Genomic DNA, 20393 nt, shown 5'->3' on the forward strand with positions numbered 1-20393 from the left:
ACAGGTGTTTTCAGGGAATAAGCTGAAAATATTTATTGATAAATTTGGCCCTTTATGTGTTGCGGATATATTCTGCATGGATGTTACACACTCATGCAATAAATCTTAAATGTCATGCAAAGTCTATGTTACCAAACGCCCACAAAAGCTCTCCATGATGAAAACATTTGCCGACGATTCCCTACACACAGGCCAGCTGCAGATGTGGCATATACCATGTGGGGGGGGGGGGGGGGGGGGTGTAGGGGGCAAAAAACAGCATTTCAGTTCTGGGGCCCTATAACAAAGGTGAATAAAGTACATATGTGGTACTGTTGTACTCAGGGAGGCTAGCTGATTAAATCTCAGAGGTTACACTAACTACACTACTACAGTACTGGGGAAACAAACATGGAAAATTGATTTTTCCTATTTGTGTCAGCTTTCACATAGATAACACAATATACCTTAAATACTGTAGATTTGTTCAATGTTCCCACAAAAAGATGTACCTGTGAAGAAACACAATATAAAACGCATTTGTTTTATAGTGACAGAAATAAAAAATTGGCGTACATTATAAGAATTAAAAAATGTTTTCCAATTTACATCCAAATAGTGAAATTTGCTCTGGTTACGAAGGTGAGAAATACCTCCGGTAATCAAGTGGTTAATATGGTAGAATCTGAAGGTGGGTACAAATTAAGACTATGGATCGGCCGCCCGGGCGATCTGCCGTCATATCTCAGGATTGGCAAGTGCATACACCAATCGTAGGCCAAATGTGCTGTGCCTGATGCCACAACTGAGCGGGCATTTACATGTGCCTGATATCAGGTACCGGCGGCCTGTGCAGCAAGTGTACAGGTGGTCATCTGACTGCCCGTACACACAGCGCGATGTGCCGATATATCTGCTGCACAGCTGACGCAATATATATCTGTGAACGATTTTGTTCACAGACATATTCTCTGTACACACTGGCCGACACACACACACACAATATATGGGCCGTTCAATTGTGTACACAGCCTAAGGAAACAAACTCCTATGTGGCGAATTGCATGTCTAATAAACAATAACTTAAATACAATATAATAGATGTGTTGAGTCTGAAGAAATAAACTGTAAATATATATGACATATAACTTTACACAGCATATTAAAAACATTTAAAATATGTCAATTAGTACAGAAAGGGGCATGATTCCATATAAAAGAATTGTACAGATTATATCTCAGTAAGTAAAAAAAGCAAATATATTTCTGCCAAGAAAGAAAATACATTTGCCTGTAGAACAAATGAAAAGCAGTGGTGCAGACATGATTCATACTGCAGTAGTGCTGCTTTGTATGTGAGTGGTCTGTGCAGGACTCTCTTGCAGTCACACCTAAATAGCATATTGATCAGTGGTGTAGCAAAGTTATAGTACTACCTACTGTAGGCAAGAGAAGGTGGGCAAGGCTTGATCATATAATGTGTGCCATCCGGTGGGCAGGAGAGTTCAGTCATAAACCCTCACTGACCACAGAAAACACTGAGGGCCTGATACTGAGTCGGTCGCACTACTGATGTTGGATGCGGTTGAACAATTGTTTTTCTTCTGCGCATGCATCTTAATCGCACTACGCATGTGCCCAGAGCCTGTGCACACAGTTATGATTGAGATGCACGGTCTCAGAAACGTATTGGGCGTTCCTGCTCGTTGACAGTGAGGTGGCCTGTATTTGGGTGTGTTATGGGAGTCTTGCTGAACTGGTTAGAACTCAGATGCTTAATCGCTCACCATGGTGAGTGATTAAGCATCTCTGGTGAAGAATCAACACCCAGCATGAGGCTGGTGCACGTTTCGATGATGCAACCGATGACTGCATCTATAGATGCACCAAGCGGTATTTCATCATGTAAAGATGTTCAAAGTGGACTCCTCAGTCCGTGCACATTCAGATGCACTTCTGTACACCAGGAGGGGCTTGTAGTGGTATTTGCTTAAAGCTGCAGAGGTGCGACAGGCAAAAGGTACACACTTGGATGCCGCTCCATGCAACTCAGAATCAGCTCCTGAGTGACTTCGGTGGGAAACCACAATTCACATCATCACTCCCCTGTCACTTGGGATCTATTGAGGAGATGCTTGAGGATGTGATTTTTGCCATGTCACTGCCTACTTTCCATCAGGTAAGTGCTTGCTCTCTCAGGAGTCTTGGGAGGTCTCCACTAATTCTTCTGGAGAGTCTCCTGGAATATCCAGGAGAGCTGGTAACCATGAGCAAAAAGGGTAGTAGCAGCACTAGTACACAGAGGTACTCCTACCATCTCAATATGCTACACAAGCACATGCAATGTCTTCTGCTCTGTTTACGATGATGGAAGCAGCAACACAGGCTGGTTAGAATTGATAGAGTCAGGAGCATGGTGTGGTGACATTACTGCCCAGCACCAGAGTAGGGGATGACAGCCCTTATAAGTATATACTAACAGAAATATTTGTGCCCTATAAAGAGGGAATCCACAGGGGATCGTAGCAGCGCAATGACATAATTAACACTAGGAGTCTAAAACATTTACTCACTGCTTGCGGTAGAAAGGTTATTTCACCCCACGTTATCTAGAAGAATAAATTGCTGATTAGCTACTGTGTACTACTGAGTGCTGTGGTGTGATCCAAGCAATGGAGGACCTGCACAGTATAAACCACCCTCGTCTTATTCCACACTCTGGAATAGACAGAAATGCACTCTCTGTATTTGCTGTTATAGTGTATTCTAGATTAGAGGTTATACGTATGTTTGAGATATACTGGTATGTATCAAGCAATCTGCATTTCTACCCAGACTTCGTGAGGTCCAAAATACTCCCATTGAGGATCATACAGCTCCATATAATACACCTACCTGTAACGCATGTTCTGTATTACAGTAATAGACAGGAAAAAAAATCTGAAACAGTTTCTACTTAAGATCCACTGGCATTTTCGATGCAGGGGTAGACAAAGATTATAATACTACATAAATGGAAAATAGGCTATTATATTTCATGTTGTGATACCATTTCCATATGTATAGGCTTTATAATGCACTAGATAGAGATATCTGACATTTGGCTCACATAAACATCTTGTTTCTTTTAAATGTTGCAGAGGCCAAGATGATGTTCTGGCAAGAGATTAGTATAATAGCACAATCCTGCTCATCCCAGATTCACACTGTGTCCTGTGTTAGGGACGGAGAGGAGAATAAAGTACAGTTTTGGTCACAGAGATTAAGGCTGTTATCTTTTCCCAGTCCGCCGTGTCTCTTTGCCATTACTGATGGAGTTTGGTGCTCCAGGAAGCGAGTGGTTGGGTTGGCTGCGTGTAATCCGTCCGCTTGATGGGTGAGTGGGTGCTGGGGGCTGGTGTACAGCACTGCCTTGGTTGTTACTTCCATTGCCATTAGGTAGATCAGAAGCTGAAAATAAAATACCAAAATACATTCTCTTTTCTTAAATACTTATTAAAACATCTGTCCTGCAACTATCTCTCTTTCTCTATATACAGTATATATACTGTATATACATATATTTATTTATATGCATCAATCTATAGTGCTGCAGTGATACATACATTGCAATATGTTACTCAAAAACATAACAGATAGCCTGTCAGATCAACCTGTACAGCAGGGATGGGCATTAAGCGGCCCCCCAGCTGTTGTAGAACTACACATCTCAGCATGCCATGCCACAGTATTGCTATTTGGCCATGCTAAAACTATTGCACGGCATGCTGGCATGTGTAGTTCAACAGCAGCTGGAGGGCCACTTATAGCCCTCCCCTGCTCTACAGCCATATCTATTTTTGCAGTTTGGACTAAAATTACTTTTTAATATCTTAATGTATCTGACCAAATTTTATGGTTTCCCTTGGCAGAAGGGAGACATTTAGAATTACTCAGGGGTTCAAGAAGGATGTCTCTATTTATATTACTACTGGATCCAAAGCAAGCTGGATCCACTAGAAACTACAATAACAGGCAATATTAACCTCATGTCCACATGGATCTATTAGTAATGCCTTGCATGCATAGCTTATATTATCAATAAGTCTATAGTGATGTGACACAGACTTTCTGGAACAATGCTAAAGCACTTGTCAAGAGGGTATCCGGACAGCTACTTGCCATTTAGAAGTCGACATTCAAAAAAGTCAGCACCAGAATGTCGACAGTTTTGGACATTCTGGTTTCGACATGTTTAATGTTAACATTTTGAACGTGTCAACATTTTAACAATGTTGGCCAAATTACCATGTCGACATTCAGAACCTGTAGACATTCTGGTGTTGTAATTCTGAATGTTGACTAGTCATACCACACCTGTCCAGAAATACGGAGATTGCATGACTCCCCTTATCTCCACTAAGATGTAAGCATTAACCTGTGCTGTTGCACTGACATGTGATGTTTTTTAAAATGCCAGCTTGCGTGAAGGGGTTTATTGTTATCCGTGGGTTTTTACCTGGAGGAGTAGTGCTGCTTGAAGAGCTGTGATTGGCTGTTGTTGTCACATTCTCTGTCTGTGCCGCCTGAAATCATACAATAACACAGCTGTAAACCTTAGACGGTAGACACATTATCACTGATATAATAAAATAAAACACACTCACCTGCTTGCTTTGGGATTGCTGTGACACATACTCAGGGTTCGGCTCACTAAAGTTAGGAGCTTCAGAATAAACCATGCAAAATCTAAAGTAAAAAAAAAAAGTAAATAAAGGCAAAATCAGATCCACCAAAGAGCTCTCCTATATACAGAAAGTGACTTGGAAGGAGAGGAGAGTTGTATAACACAGGCCAGAGCACCATCTGTGGAGCATGGGAAAGTTGGGAGATGTATCAAGCCTTCGTGAGAGATAAAGTGGAGAGGTTGTCCATAGCAAACAAACAGATTCTAACTGCCATTTATCTAGTACAGTGTATAAAATGACAGTTATGCTGGGTACAAACTGGCCGATCAATTGATCGACCAATATATCGTGCCCCTGTCGGCCAGTGTGTATAGACGATATGTCTGTGAACGACGTAGTTCACAGACATATCGCATTGGTTGTGCTGCACAGCCGATGAACAGTTATGTCTGCAGACATATCTGTCCATTGGCAAGTGTGTACAGGCGATCAGCCGATCGCCCGTACACAGGGGTGCCGGGAGGGTCACAGCAGTCCAGCACACGCTGCTGTGTGCTGGGCTGCACTGGGAGACTGTCCGAGGCTGCTAAAGCAGCAGCTGGTGCAGTCTCCTATGCCAAAGGGGGGGAGCAATCATGCTGAACGCGCCCCCCATTGGCTGTGCGCCAGGCTGAGGGGCACACAGCATCCCCCTCCCCAGTGCGCAGCACCGAGACGCGTTTATTATTATTTTTGTCGAAGGGGGCGTGGCCACATCGTCTGCAATTAGGCCACGCCTCCTACCCGCAGATATATCGCTATAGTGTGTACCCACCTTTAGAAGCTGATTGGTTGCTAAGGGCAACCTTACCAGTTTATCTCTCTTGAAGGATTGATACATCTCCCCCAGTTAGGAAAACAGGAGTATTATGTCTTACTCTCCAATCTTCTGCAGGTCACCACCCCGTCCTGTGTACAGTGTCAGGCAGCCCTTGAAGACAGAAGCATAACTGCAAATAAAGAAAAAGGATGAGAGAGTGCTCGTGTGTGTGTGTATGTGTGAGTGTGAGTGAGAGAGAGAGTGTGAGTCAGAGAGAGAGAGATGATCTTAGACATTGAGCCTGATTCTGAGTTGGAAGCAGCTGCGTCTTGCGTCTACTGGTGGTCATCCTTCTACAACTTCATGCAAATACCGCTACAAAGCCATTCCCTGCTCTGCAGCCATTCATCTTGCACAAAAACTTGAAGAAACTTACACAAACCCTATGGCAGGTGTTGTCTCTCTGTCTCAGTATAGCCTACTGTGTGAGCGCTTTAGTTTCTCTGTACACAATCACTTTCACCAGGGACACTCTCAGAGTATGACCTCCATTGTAAATGATTATATGTCTCAGTTCACAACCAGTTCAGCGACACCCAAATAACACCCCCATAAAACGGACCATCATCGTGCATTAGATAATCCATCTCCCAGAAAAGCACACTACATTCTGAGACAATACATCTCCTCTGCGCCTCATTCGCAGTACCGATTTTGTGTGCACGCTATATGGACGCATGTACACTGCAACATATACATATGCACAGGAGAAAAACGCTACACTGCGTCCGTCACCAGCAGTGTATGTGACTAAGAATCAGGCCAATATTTTCTGATAAAGCCATTTACTATGTAACCGATGCAAAACAATGTGTAACTATTTTATACATTTTAAAACTAAAATGCTGGACAAAAAAAATATTATGTGTTCTGTTACTATATATGTGGGGGTAGCAATTCATACAAAGCATATATGGGAAAAGGGGGTAGGGGGGTTGGCTACATTGTACCAAAGGTTGTTGACAGAAAGTGGGAAACAACTTCATTAAAGGAAGTAAAGATAACTGATAATACACATGGTTATCACTGTTGAAATAGCACATTAATCTGGAGAAATTCACATTGCATTAGCAAAGTAAGTGGGATGTAGTCAGCATCCCAGCGTGCGAGATGCCGACGGTCTAAATACTGGCGCCAGAACCCAGACAGCGTCGGGATCCCGGCTCCAGTACCCCAAACGCCGCATCCCGAAGTATTGGGGGCTGGGGAGGGTTAGGTTTAGGGTTAGGCACTAGGGGGAGGGTTAGGGTCAGGCACTAAGGGGGAGGGTTAGGTCTAGGGTGCGGGGAGGGGGAGGTTAGCTTTAAGCACTAAGGAGAGAGGTCAGGTTTAGGCACCGGGGAGGGAGGGTTAATGGTTAGTGGTAGTATACTTACCTACGGGTGTCGGGATTCTGACCACCTGGAACCCATACCCAACCCAAATAAGTAGATAGTAACCCAAAGCCATTGCAAATAAATAAATAGACTTTAACCTTACAACATAGATTTTATATTTTACATCACTCAATGGCATCTGCCATTGAAATTCAAATTATCTCTCCTGCCCAGGCAGTAAAAGTCTTCAAGCTAAACTATAGTTAAAATAAATAAACATTGTACCAATAAAACAAAGTAACAATAAAACAGTGCAACATCTGCAAATAAATAAAGGTCTCTGATTTACAAACATTGCTCCTAACAGCTGCTATAGTTGAGGCAACATTTTATTTTCTTGAGCCATTACTAGTACTTTCAGGCTCTTAGAGGAACAAATTGTTCTGTAAATGCTGCCACCATCATCGCAAAAGCATTAATCTGTTCTGCACGTCAGAATAAAGCATCATTTTCATGTTACCTGAATGAGTATTCGCATTTTGTTATGCAGTCATTGAGAAGCAGTACTGAACTATTTGCAATATGTAGTGCCTATCCTGTGTATCAACACCTATTTCCCTATAGATTGTAAGCTGGCAAGCAGGGCCCTCTTACCTCTATGTCTGTCTCTTACAACCCAGTTTTGTTCTATTAATGTTTAAATTGTAAAGCGCAATGGAATATGCTGCGCTGTATATGAAACTGTTAATGATTAAATAGATAAAATAAACTAATATTGTTTAGTTCAACAGAGGTTTGGGCACTACAGAGCAAATAGAACTTTGAATATACTGTATAAAAGAAATAAAACATGAATAGAGAAAAAAACGATGGAATACAACAAAAGCTTATTGGTAATTCTTGTGGCAGGAAGTAAGGAGGAAATCGGTATGAGATACCGCCGGCCGCATGGCCGGCGGTTCGATTCCCGGCGGCAGCAACCCGACACTGGAACAGATCCTGGCAGCGGCAGCCCGACAGCGCTGGAAATCCCAATCGTCGTAAGGTAAGTAATGACTAACCTAACCTAACCCTCCTAACCCTAACCCTCCTTAGGGGTGCCTAACCCTAACCTCCCCCCCAAGTGCCTAACCCTAATCCCCCCTGTAAGTGCCTAACCCCCCCCTTCCCCGCTGCCTAAACCTAAGTCCGCTGGGGGGTGCCTAACCCTAAGTCCCCCCCGGGGGTGCCTAACCCTAACCCTCCCTCCCCCTAGCCTAACCCTAACCCTCCTGGGGGGGTGCCTCACCCTAAGTCCCCCCCGAGTGCGCTAAAGCTAAGCTTCACCCCTGCGGCTGTCCGCTCGCGGCGCCCGGCATCCCTTCGATCGGGATGCCGGGCGCCGGTCTGCCGGCGTCGGTGTGAAATGAGCGGTGTCTACATCTAGACACCGGGCATTTCACCCTCACCGGATATGACAGTCGGGAAGCTGGCTGTCGGTATAATGTCAGCCAGCTTCCTGATTGCACCCCAGTAAGGAGTGCCTTCAGGGCAGCACAGACGGTGTAATGGTTAGCATTACCTCCGAGTGCTCCAGTTTCCTCCCACATTCCAAACATATACTGGTAAGTTAATTGGCTCCCTATAACACAAATTAACCCTAGTGTGTATGTGTATGTGCATGTGTTACGGAATATAGATTGTAAGCTCCACCGGGGCATGGAATATTCTCTGTAAAGCGCTGTGGAATATGTGTGCGCTATATAAATAACTGGTAGTAATAATAATAATAAGAAGAAGAAGAATCATGCCCAGGATAGACGATCAACAATGAATAGGTCGACAAGCAATAGATCAACAGGGTTAAAAGGTTGAAACGGTTGACACACAAATGGTCGACATGTTTTTTCAACATTTTTAAGGTTAGGTACTTGGGGGAGAGTTAGGCTGTCGGAGGGGACGGTTAGGGTTAGGCACTAGTGGGAGGGTTAGGGTTAGGCTGTCGGAGGGGACGGTTAGGGTTAGGCACTAGTGGGAGGGTTAGGGTTAGGCTGTCGGAGGGGACGGTTAGGGTTAGGCACTAGGGGGAGGGTTAGGGTTAGGCTGTCGGAGGGGACGGTTAGGGTTAGGCACTAGTGGGAGGGTTAGGGTTAGGCTGTCGGAGGGGACGGTTAGGGTTAGGCACTAGTGGGAGGGTTAGGGTTAGGCTGTCGGTGGGGATGGTTAGGCACTAGTGGGAGGGTTAGGGTTAGGCTGTCGGAGGGGACGGTTAGGGTTAGGCACTAGTGGGAGGGTTAGGGTTAGGCTGTCGGAGGGGACGGTTAGGGTTAGGCACTAGTGGGAGGGTTAGGCTGTCGGAGGGGACGGTTAGGGTTAGGCACTAGGGGGAGGGTTAGGCTGTCAGAGGGGGCAGTTAGGCACTAAGGTTAGGGTTAGGCCGTCGGAGGGGATGGTTAGGCACTAGGGGGAGGGTTAGGGTTAGGCACTAGGAGGAGGGTTAGTGTCCACAAAAGAAATGTGCCAACCATTTGTCTGTCGACCTTTTGAACCTGTCGTCCTTTCAACCCTGCTGACGTTTTGCACTGTCAACTATTTGTCAGCTGACCTTTTGTACCTGTCGACCTTTTGACCCTATATGTATATACTGTATATACACACACACATACATATATATACACATACATATGTTTACATACACACATATATATATATAGCTTACATTCTAAAAGGAAATGAAAGAAGTGGGGAAAATTGCAAGATACAAGGTTTTAAGGATGTTTGATGAAAGACCAGAACAGGCAGAGATCCAGTAGGCTGAATATGTGCGTTTTGATGAAGTTTAGAAGCAATAGATGTTGGGGGAGAATCTAGCAGAATGTGGAAGTGCGGTCCATAGGTTAGGGGCAGCTCGGAAGAAGTCTTGGTGGCAGAAGTGAGGTGGTCAGTGGGGAAGAAAGGTGGCGGTCCTGACTGACCAGAGAGGGAGGGAGAGGGTGTGGATGGAAATGAGGTTGAAAATGTAGGAGGGAGAAAAGAGTGATAGAGAAGAGTAATAGCCCAATGTTACTACTATAACAGGGGTGCACAACCTTCACCGAGCAGCTGTGTGATCTTTACACAAAATACCTGTTGGAGGTAATAATACTACCTGAACCTTCTAAATACATCTTACAACTGGTCATAGCACCCTTGAGACATTGAGAGAAAATATATGAACTATGATATAGCTATGGAACTTCAGGTTGAATAAATAACACCAGCAATGAATTACCCTTTTGTGAGCCTGATGATGTCTCCAGGTTGGATCAGGTTTCCTACATCATCCCAGACAGAGATGTTGATGCTGCCCGTCTTGTCGGCTACTTTACAAGTTCTAACTTCATGTCCATCCTTTGTCTTGGTAACTCTACCTAGAAGGCCAGGGTGAGGTCAGGGATGAATAGTGATAATATGCCAGTGGAATATGAAGTGTTTTTTTTCCCTATTCTTATATCATTTTTTTATTTATTTATTTACAACATGTACATGTGCATATAAGATCAGAGATAAACACATTTCACGGGGCTCCAGCAACTATGGGCTGCTGCCTATGTGCTATGCAAAAATATGCAAATGTTGCACCTGCCGGGAGATGCATTGAGACGCTCACTTGCAACTTTGCAAATCCAAGCGTCTGCATAAAATGTTGCAACATCTGCGTATAAAGATGCAGCATCGATTGCAGATCATTCGATTGTTACAATCCTGATCCTCAGTGAGTCTATGGTCCCGCAGAATGACTGTCGGACTTGAGACGCCAGAACCATATTCATTGCGTCCGGGCTCGCAGTCGCAGGGTGAGACACGCCCCTGTAACGGTCACAACACGCCTACCTTTCTTGCCGCCACTCCCCGTTACCTCCCCCAGACAATCACTGTGCAAATAAAAAGTCGCTGCGAGTGACTACAGTAATGTACTCTGACGCCTGCACAGTGTGACTCAGACGCATGCGTAGACGGCCGAATCGCTCAACTGCATAAAACATCAGCGAAGCGTACAATGCTGAATCAGGCCCTATATGTACAGGTAATATAAAGCATTACAAAGTGTATTCAATGTTTGCTAATATAAATCGAGGGCCCTCAACCATGGCCCTCACGTACTCTGCACCTGCAAGTTATATTTTGAAGATTGAACCCTGTATGGACAGAAGGGACAATTACTGACCCAGTGACATAAATCTATACCAATAAAAAGAAAAAAAGTGTTACTATAAACTAGGGATGTGCAGGCTCGGATAGGTTCGAGTTTGCACGTGGAGTTCGGATTTTTCCCTCCAAAAAAACGGAACTCAGAACGAGGCAAAACGTCATCTTACATGGACGAACATCATCATTCCTGGTCTTTTGTCCAGGAATGATGATGTTCGTCCATGTAAGATGACGTTTTGCCTCGTTCTGAGTTCCGTTTTTTTGGAGGGAAAAATCCGAACTCCACGTGCAAACTCGAACCTATCCGAGCCTGCACATCCCTACTATAAACACTATATATATTATCAGCTATAGCTTAAACACATATACATTTATTTTCAAAACTATACATTTGAACAAAACGATTTTGCATTCTATATAAAATATACAATCACAATCACCATATAAATGGAAACCAGATGTTTTGCTAGTTGTTACACATTGAAAAGGTATATTTTTATTGACAATCACTTACCTGTTTCAAGAACAATAAAAATAACGTTTAGGTTTTTCAGTCCAGGTTTCACATCTTTCACAAAGGTTTCAGTGGTCATAATGCTCTCCTATCCAGCTAATGAGGTGTAATCACTAAGGTAAAGACAAGATAGTCATTGGATTACGGTACTTTTCATATGCGTCTCATCCTATTCTGATTAAGCATAAACTTCTACACTACAAACAAACCAACCAACACAATTCATATTTCTGAATCATTTTGCCTGCATTTGTCTTACAATGCAATTGCAAAACATCACATAGTGTACTAAAGTTTTTATTGAAACTGTTTTATGCATTCCAAAGGATTGGTCCTTCAAGGCAACACCATTATAATTATGATGATACATTATAACTAATATAATGTTTCTGACACATAAAAGGCTTTTAAATAATCTATACAAAAGAGGATGAAGAGCAGCTCTATAAAATGACAATGCAGGGGGCTTGGGGCCTGATTCAGGTAGGATCGCAAGGCTGCGGAGGCACGCAACCGGACGATTTTTGCGTTCTGCGTATGCATCGCAGTGCGTGGGCGCAAGCCGGCCACTGCGATTGGGTATGCAAACGCAGCAGACACACAGCGGCACAAAAAAATGATTGACAGGAAGTGCCGTTATAGGGTGGAGGTGGTCAAAGGAACGTAGGCGTGCCTGTGCGTTTGAACGCCGTTACAGGGGTGTGCATAATTAAGCCCCAGCGACGGCATACGCAGCCAGAGCTTTGCATGGCGACAGGAAGCTTTGCAGGTTATGAGGCATGTCATGCTCACCCACAACTCTGCGCGTGGGTCCGATGTTACTCCATGTTACCGATGTTTTCGCTGGCTTGCGGATGTATGTAATGGGAAGTGGGCGGCTTTATGAGTTGGGGGGATCTTGGTTTGGCGCTGCAATCGTATTCATTGCATATTTTTGCTACATGTGGGTGGGTGCGATTGCAGACTTGCGATCCGTGCTCCATCTGGCCCTTGGTTACAGAATAAGGGGGGAATTGAATTAGCAGGGGGGTTTACCCCGCAGCTACAGTAATTGATTGCGCTGTCCGATTCAATGAGATGCAATTTTCCTGCGCGCTAATCCCCTCAGAAGCTGCAAGTAAAAATCTGCGTTAAATGCAGATTCTGCATTTTAATGCGAGGGGAAACACATGAATTCGGTGTAAATGTGGAATTAATGGGTTTCCCAGCGCATTGAAATGGTTTACCGCACAGGGAAATGGCTAATTAATTTCCTGTGGGGTATATCTCGCGGCTAATTGAAGCATAAGAGCCAGTTTTGTGTCACTAACTAGATTTATACATGAAGATTTTCAGTCATTTGGGGAGGAAGTATTGTGAGAACTTCAAATCATTTTAAAAACAACATAAATTGCCCCACCAACAGGAACCAGCACATTTTTAAAGGTTAAGCTCCACCACAGCTATAACCTTTGGCTGACTTTAAACCCATGTTTTCCTTTCCTAGGGGAAATTCAAATCAGTGAGCTGTTGATATCACTGGGAGGGAGCTCCTGGAGCTATTCAATTCAGCATACTGTTAGGGCAGCTAAACAATTTCTCCTCGCACCCTCCTGAGGGTGTGAGGAGAAATCAGACTAAAGTGCCAGCCGCAAGGCTGTTTTCCGGGTTAGCATGGCGCTAACAGCCTCACAGCCAGCACTTTAGTCAGAGAATTCCGGTTCTCGCTTCTTAACACCCAGGTTAAGTCGCAAGAACCGGCATTCTCTGACTTAACTTCTAACTGTCGGGCTAAACAGCGCACTGAAATGAATAGCTCCGGGAGCTCCCTCCCGGTGCTATCAACAGCGCACTGAATTGAATTCCCCCAGGCTAAAGGCCCCTACATACTAGACGATATCTTGAACAATTTGAATGATTCATAGGAACTACAAATCGTTCATATCGTCCAGTGTGTATGCACGATGCCGATGTGCGCTACAGCGGGTCGTCCGTCGCATCCACAGATCTTTTGGACATGCAGAAAGATTTGAGGATGTCTCTAGCGATGCCATACTGCCGAATGCAGCAAGACCCCCGCTACCCCAACGCCGTTGCTGCCGGAATCGGCAAATGTGTATGCACTTGCCGTTACCGGCAGCCCCGCAGGGTCCAGTTGCTTACGAGATCATGCTGGGTACACAGTGACGGTTCTAGGTGCGGGCTAACAGGGCCGTCGCCCGGAGCGTCGACACCTAGAGGGCGCCACTGAGTCCGTCCCCCCCTGAAAAAAACCTAGAAGGAAGAAAAAAATAAAATAAAAATACGCCGGTCCCCCCCGCCGCAGGGAGGCTGCATTTGCCGGGTGCCCGCTGATATTTGTTATCAGCAGGCACCCGGCTCCCTCCCTGCAACGGCAGCCGAAAGCCGGAGCTCACTCCTGAGCTCCGGCTTCGGCAGAGAGAGTACTATGGGAGGGACGTCATGATGTCATGACGTATCTCCCATAGATCCGAGGAGCCACAGTCAGACCGGACGGCAGCGGCAGCAGGAGCGGGGCTAAAGGTAAGTATTGTGTTTTTTTTTTTCAGTCGGAAGCACCAGCACTGGGGGCACGATTATAGGGGCATTACTACTGGGGGACGACTATAGGGGGCATTACTACTAGTGGGCACAACTACAGGGGGCATTACTAATGGGGGCAGTACTACTGGGGAGCATTAATAATGGGGGCACTACAATAGGGGGGATTACTACTGGGGAGCATTACTAATGGGGGGCATTACTACTGGGGGAACTACTATAAGGGACATTACTACTGTGGGCATTACTACTGTGGGCACTACTAATGGGGGCATTACTATGGGAGGGATGTCATGACGTATCTCCCATAGATCCGAGGAGCCGCGGTCGGACCGGACGGCAGCGGCAGCAGGAGTGGGGCTAAAAGTATTGTTTTGTTTTTTTTTCAGTCGGAAGCACCAACACTGGGGGCACGAGTATAGGGGCATTACTACTGGGGGGCATTACTACTGGGGGGCATTACTACTGGGGGACGACTATAGGGGGCATTACTACTAGTGGGCACAACTACAGGGGGCATTACTAATGGGGCAGTACTACTGGGGAGCATTACTAATGGGGGCACTACAATAGGGGGGATTACTACTGGGGAGCATTACTAATGGGGGGCATTACTACTGGGGGAACTACTATAAGGGACATTACTACTGTGGGCATTTCTACTGTGGGCACTACTAATGGTGGCATTACTACTGGGGAGCATTACTAATGGGGGGCATTACTAATTGGGGATTACTACTGTGGAGCTTTACTACGGGGGGGCACCACTACTGGGGCCATTGTGTAATGGGCACCACTGCTGTGAGCATTGTATAAGGAGCACTACTACTGTGGTCATTGTATTAGGGGCACTACTACTGTGGACCTTGTGTATAAGGGACACTAATTTTGGCATTATGTAAAAGGGGCACCACTGTGTGTCATAACATAAGGGTCAACTGTGTGGTGTAATTTGAATTGGGCATAATGTATTATAAAGGCAATTACTGTATGTGGCACAATGTATTATACATCGCATTACTGCATGTGGCATAATGTGTTATAAAGGGCATTACTGCGTGTGGCATAGTGTGTTATAAAGGCCATTACTGCGTGTTTTTTTTTTTTTTTTGGGGGGGGGGGACGCAACTGGGAGCTTTCGCCCTGAGCTCCACAATGTCTAGAACCGGCCCTGTGGGTACACATCGTCTAATGTGTACCCAGCTTTACAATACCGTTTCCCAATTAGCCTAGGTGCCTGCAGTGCCAAACTGCAGCTCTCTAGCAGCTGCGAGAGCTGAATTCATTGTATCCAGATTCAACTCCTACCCCCTAGGAATGCAATCCTTGAGAAATTCCTAACTGTGAAAAGTGGTGCTCTAGAAGCTGGATACAAGAACCCTTGAACTTGTAATATATATTATTTTTGGTATGAGGCTTGGCACTACAATAGCTTATATACTAATTTGCACATGTCACTGTATGATTATCAAATATACTTCAGAAATGTTAACACTAAGGATATATACATAAGTGTTAGCTTTATACTATTATATTTTTCTTTACCATTATTATTTTTATTCTATCCATATTTCAATTTCCAAGCACATAATTTTATCCATACATATAGCCTCTAAATTATAGTATCACTTTATTATTTTTGGGGACAGTGTAGAATAATTCTATTGCCATCACGCTCTGCTGCAATGGCCGCTAGACTCTATAAAAGGGGCAGAGCGAGGGGCGAGGAGGAGGTGGAGGCAAAAAGATATTAATCTTCCCTGCTCTTCTTCCACCACCGGGCTAGGGCTAGTTCCCCTCCTTACACCATAAAGCATAGCTTTCTGTTCTTCTCTAGTGTAGGGGGAAGGGCTATTTATATTAATCAGGGACACTGCTCGGGAGATCGGAGATTTCTCCCCGGTAACCCCTTCTCTGAATGGGTGGAAGCGGTGAAAGGCCATGATATTCACAGGGAGAGAGTGATACAGGTTCACTTCTGTATGAATAGACCCCTAAATAAACAAGTGGTGTCAATAAACAGATCTGTCACCCATCTGATAAAGGGCCGTATTCAATTACCGGTGATATTATCGCCCGAATTTCCGGCGATAATTTTCGATAATTTATAGCCGATTTTTGGAGATTAAATGGAGAAAACTTTTCTCTATCTGAGACATGGAGAAAAAAATAGCAAAATCTCTTTGGCTAAAAATGTGGAGATTTCTTTCAGAACCCTTTGGACAGCCCCTTTAATGATACTTTTTCGTAAGTTGTGTACTTTGCCAAAAAACGACCGCTGAAATTTTGGTCGGAAAAAAAAAGTGAAAGATGCGTTTAACGTATTGGGTCTGGTATTCTGGGGGGCCATAAGGATGCGCCAAGTGTTTTAAACATCGTACATGTTTAAAACACTTGTCGCATCCTTACGGCCCCCCCGAAATACCAGACCCACCAATACGTTAAACGCATTTTTCAAAATTTTTTTTTTTTTACGAAAATTTTAGCAGTTGGTTTTTGCCAAAGGACGCAACTTGCTTTGTAATTTTTTTCCCTGAACCCTAGGCTGGAGAAAATTTTCTCCAGTTTTTAGGTGAAAATCGGCCATTTTTTCACCATCGTTGGCGAAATCGGCCGTTAGATCAGCCGATATCAGCCGCGAAATCGGCCGATCTGACGGCTGATTTCGCCAACGACGGCAAAATTGGCCGATTTCGCCGGTAATTGAATCCGGCCCAAACACAGTAAAAAGTTGTACTGTTTGAGGTATTATTCATTTAGTGAAGCAATTCACATTATGAATTGCTTCACTAAATGAATTTATTATTGTACATTAGTGCCTACACATTCCTTTTTTCTTATTCAACAGAGTGCTGGAAACATTACTTAGAGATTCTGGGCCTGATTCAGACCTGCTCGCAAGCGCTATGCGTTCGCGAGCGGGTCGATGATTGGCCACTGGGCATGTGTGAGACTCGGCTAGCGACGGGCGCTCCGTCGCTCCGGGTCTCGCACCAAAAGGGGACGGCTGTCGATTTTGATCGACAGCTCGCACCGTTTGGAGGCGTGGCGTGGGGGTGGCTTCACAAACGGAGGTGTTCCCATGCGGCCCAGTGATGTCAGTGAAAGAGCTTCCGGCTCTATTAGAGCCAGAAGCTCTCTGGGGCTTGCGGCCACGAGACCCTACCACATGGGTCTTGTCTCACCCACAACTATTGCAAGCGACCATCATCCTGGCCACTCGCAATAGTTGTGGGTGGTCACCCACAGCCAATGCGAGCGGCCAGGCGGGCGCTCCAAAAAAAAACAAAAACGCCCTGATTCAGAGCGAGTACTCTTTCAGAGCATAAGGTTCTGAATCAGGGCCTCTGTTTTATGTTGACATGATCACTCATATGTTAGTACAGGTTGAGTCTCCCATATCCAAAATGCTTGGGACCAGGAGTATTTTGGATAACGGAATATTCCATAGTTTAACTGCATATCATAATGAGATATTTTGGGAATGGGATCCAAATCTAAACACAGAATGCATTTATGTTTTATATAGACCTTATTCACACAGCCTGCAGGTAATTTTATAGAATATTTTCAATAATTTTGTGGCTCAAACAAAGTTTGTGTACATACATGAAATTTATTTATGTTTCATATACACTTTATACACACAGCCTGAAGATAATTTTATACAATATTTTTAGTAATTTTGTGCTTTGAACAAAGTTTGAGTACATTAAACCACCAAAAAACAAAAAAGTTTTACTATCTCAGTCATGGTAATAAAAAAATCTGTATTTCGGAATATTTGGATATCGGAGACTCAACCTGTAATTTGGTCGCTGCACATTCATACGTATCATCCACATTGCGCCGTTGTTCCCGGCATCGACCCTCTGTCGCGCCGTCGTTCCTAGCATCGGCAAGTGTGTATGCACTTGGCAATGCCAGGACCGCCGTGTCTGGTCGTAAGCGAGATCGTGCTGGGTACACATAGTTTAGTATGTGCCCAGCATAAGATGCTCTATCAGATTGAGATCTGATGACTGTGGAGCCAGTGAAGTGCAGTGAACTCATTGTCATGTGTATGGAACCAGCTTGAGATGACATGTACTTTGTGACATGGCATTTTATACAGCTGAAAGTAGCCATAAAGGGATGCACATGGTCAGCAACAAAACTGAAATAAGCTGTGGCATTAAAACGATTTTCAATTTGTATTCAGGGGCCTAACATTCCCCACACCATCACAACACCACCACCCTGAACTGTTGACAAGAGGCAGGATAGATCCATGGATTCATGCTGTTCACGCCAAATTATGACCCTATTATAATTTGTAAGACCAGGCAACATTTTTCCAATCTTCAACTATCCAGTTATATTAAGCCTGTGCCCTCAGTTTTCTGTTCTTAGAGGACAGATATGGAACCTGGTGTGTTCCTCTACTGCTGCAGCCCATTCACTTCAAGGTTCAACATTCTGTGCTTTTAGAGATGCTCTTCTACACTACACACCACTGTTGTTATGCATTGATAATGTCTACCAGTCTGGTCATTCTGTCCTGACCTCTCTCATTAACAAGCTGTTTTCATCCACAGAAATGTCACCAACTGGATCTTTTTTTGTTTTGTGCACCATTCTTTGTAAGCGCTAGAGACAGTTGTGTGTGAAAATCCCAGGAGATCAGCAGTGTCAGCGAAACTCCAACAACCCATAACAACCCATATCTGGCACAAACAATCATTCCACAGTCAAAGTCAGGTAGATCCCAGTTCTATCTCATTGTGGTGATTGGTCTGAAAAACATCTGAACCAAGAGTCTAGACCATGCCCACGCATTCTTATGGTGCGTACACACGGTATGACTTTCATGAACGATAACGATATCATTATCATTCATATTGTTCACTTTTTTGCAGTCACCAACCTGACAATGACCAACGATGCGCGTTCCCGCATGAATAATAAAGATATCTCATCGTACATGCATGCAGGCCAACTTGGACGATATCGTCAACTTCGCCTGTTTAGAGATGTGGCAGGATGACTCCACTGAAAGATATCTTTGAAAGTTATAACTTTCTATCTTTCAAGTCGTTTGTGGTACAGTAGATCATGCCATGTGTATGCACTATTATACATTTTGCTGCTGCCACATGATTGGCTAATTATTCATTTGCATTAAAGAGCAGGTGTATAGATGTGCCCAATGAAGTGGGCACTGTGCATATATAAATATATACATACATACACACACACACAGACTCCTGCCTCAGCAAATCATTTTATCCCCAGAATACAGAATTTATTCTGAAAGTTATGTTCAAGTAATTCTGGAAGTTATGATGACAACGATAGATTAGGTATTATGCAATGCATCTTCTGTATGGGAGTAATTATTGGCTGATAACGGGGATGAGATAGAGCGCTGTATAAATGATAACTTTTTATGATGTACGTGTTGATTGATTTAATTACTTTGTTTTGCAATTAGAAGTCTCCTGAGATACAGCCGCTTAGCGGACATGAATGTATCTGCAATTCTGCATTGGACAAGAAGTATCTCGCTCATTACCCTGCAGCATAGGGCTGGCAAGCCCAGGAGCAGCAGCAGTAGTGGGGTCAGGACATGTGTGATGCGGACGCTGTATTTCAATAGGGTAAGCCATAAATCGTATGTAATACCTTTGGTTGAAGGGTCCGCTGCCCCCGTCACGACAGCTTTCCCCAATCACGATATATCACATCCCTCTCCGCCCGATTCCACTCTCTCTTTTGCTGCACTTGCAGGAAGTCACAGATTTCTCTCCACCAACCAAATCACAACAAACAGAACTGGGAACCAATCAGATAAGAGCACAAAAAGCACTGACCAATAGGAACAATCTGGCCGCGCAGGACCTGAAGACTTTCATGACGTCATAAACGGGGGCGTGGTGATGCGTTGGAGGCGGGGCTCCTGTCATGGGCAGAAGAACGCCTGTGAAGTCACGCTAGGACTGCATGTTGTATCCATCCATAGCTGTGCTGTACAGTTTATTTTCCTCTGAATATAGAATACTAGCATGTCACAGGACTAACCTAAAATTAAAATAATTACATTTTTAGAAAAATATAAATTCATATAAAATATGCCTTTTATAGATAAAGGATGCCTTTTGCATTAAGCACACGCCAATAAATATATGTTTCAAATTCAATAAGTAAGGCATATGCTATGCAAATGGAAAAACTGCATGCTCTGTACGCAAAAATCCATGCTCTTGTTTGGCTATCATGCAAAATAATGATGTGGCTTTCCTCACGCTCATATAGTTGGACATAGGCAAATTTAGTTTTTGTTTTTTCTGTGCAAAATGCATTTTTTA

General features: G+C 44.2%; 1 protein-coding gene across 2 annotated transcripts; it reads right to left on the reverse strand.

Annotated features, from left to right (window-relative positions):
* Positions 1-530: 530 nt before the first annotated feature.
* On the reverse strand, positions 531-19826 carry NABP2 (nucleic acid binding protein 2). 2 transcript variants are annotated; one of them, XM_088473134.1, is made up of 7 exons: positions 19711-19826; positions 11506-11618; positions 10072-10210; positions 5564-5635; positions 4626-4707; positions 4478-4544; positions 531-3429 (listed from the first exon to the last, which is right to left on the reverse strand). In XM_088473134.1, exons 2-7 carry the CDS (start codon positions 11582-11584, stop codon positions 3251-3253), a joined length of 618 nt encoding a protein of 205 aa, XP_088329260.1. In that variant the 5' UTR covers positions 11585-11618; positions 19711-19826; the 3' UTR covers positions 531-3250. The 2 variants fall into 2 exon arrangements, with proteins under 2 accessions (XP_088329260.1, XP_088329261.1); XM_088473135.1 differs by lacking the exon at positions 5564-5635.
* Between the last annotated feature and the right edge of the window lie 567 nt (positions 19827-20393).

Source organism: Taudactylus pleione, unplaced genomic scaffold (assembly GCF_031769625.1).
Source record: "Taudactylus pleione unplaced genomic scaffold, aTauple2 ptg000130l, whole genome shotgun sequence".
NCBI lineage: Eukaryota > Metazoa > Chordata > Amphibia > Anura > Myobatrachidae > Taudactylus > Taudactylus pleione.

Coding starts and splice junctions, on each gene's coding strand:
- NABP2 (XM_088473134.1), bottom strand. CDS start 11,584: ATGACCACTGAAACCTTTGTGAAAGATGTGAAACCTGGACTGAAAAAC. Junction 10,211..11,505: donor TTTTATTGTTCTTGAAACAG/GTAAGTGATTGT, acceptor CTGGCCTTCTAG/GTAGAGTTACCAAGACAAAG. Junction 3,430..4,477: donor AAGCAGCACTACTCCTCCAG/GTAAAAACCCAC, acceptor TTTTATTTTCAG/CTTCTGATCTACCTAATGGC.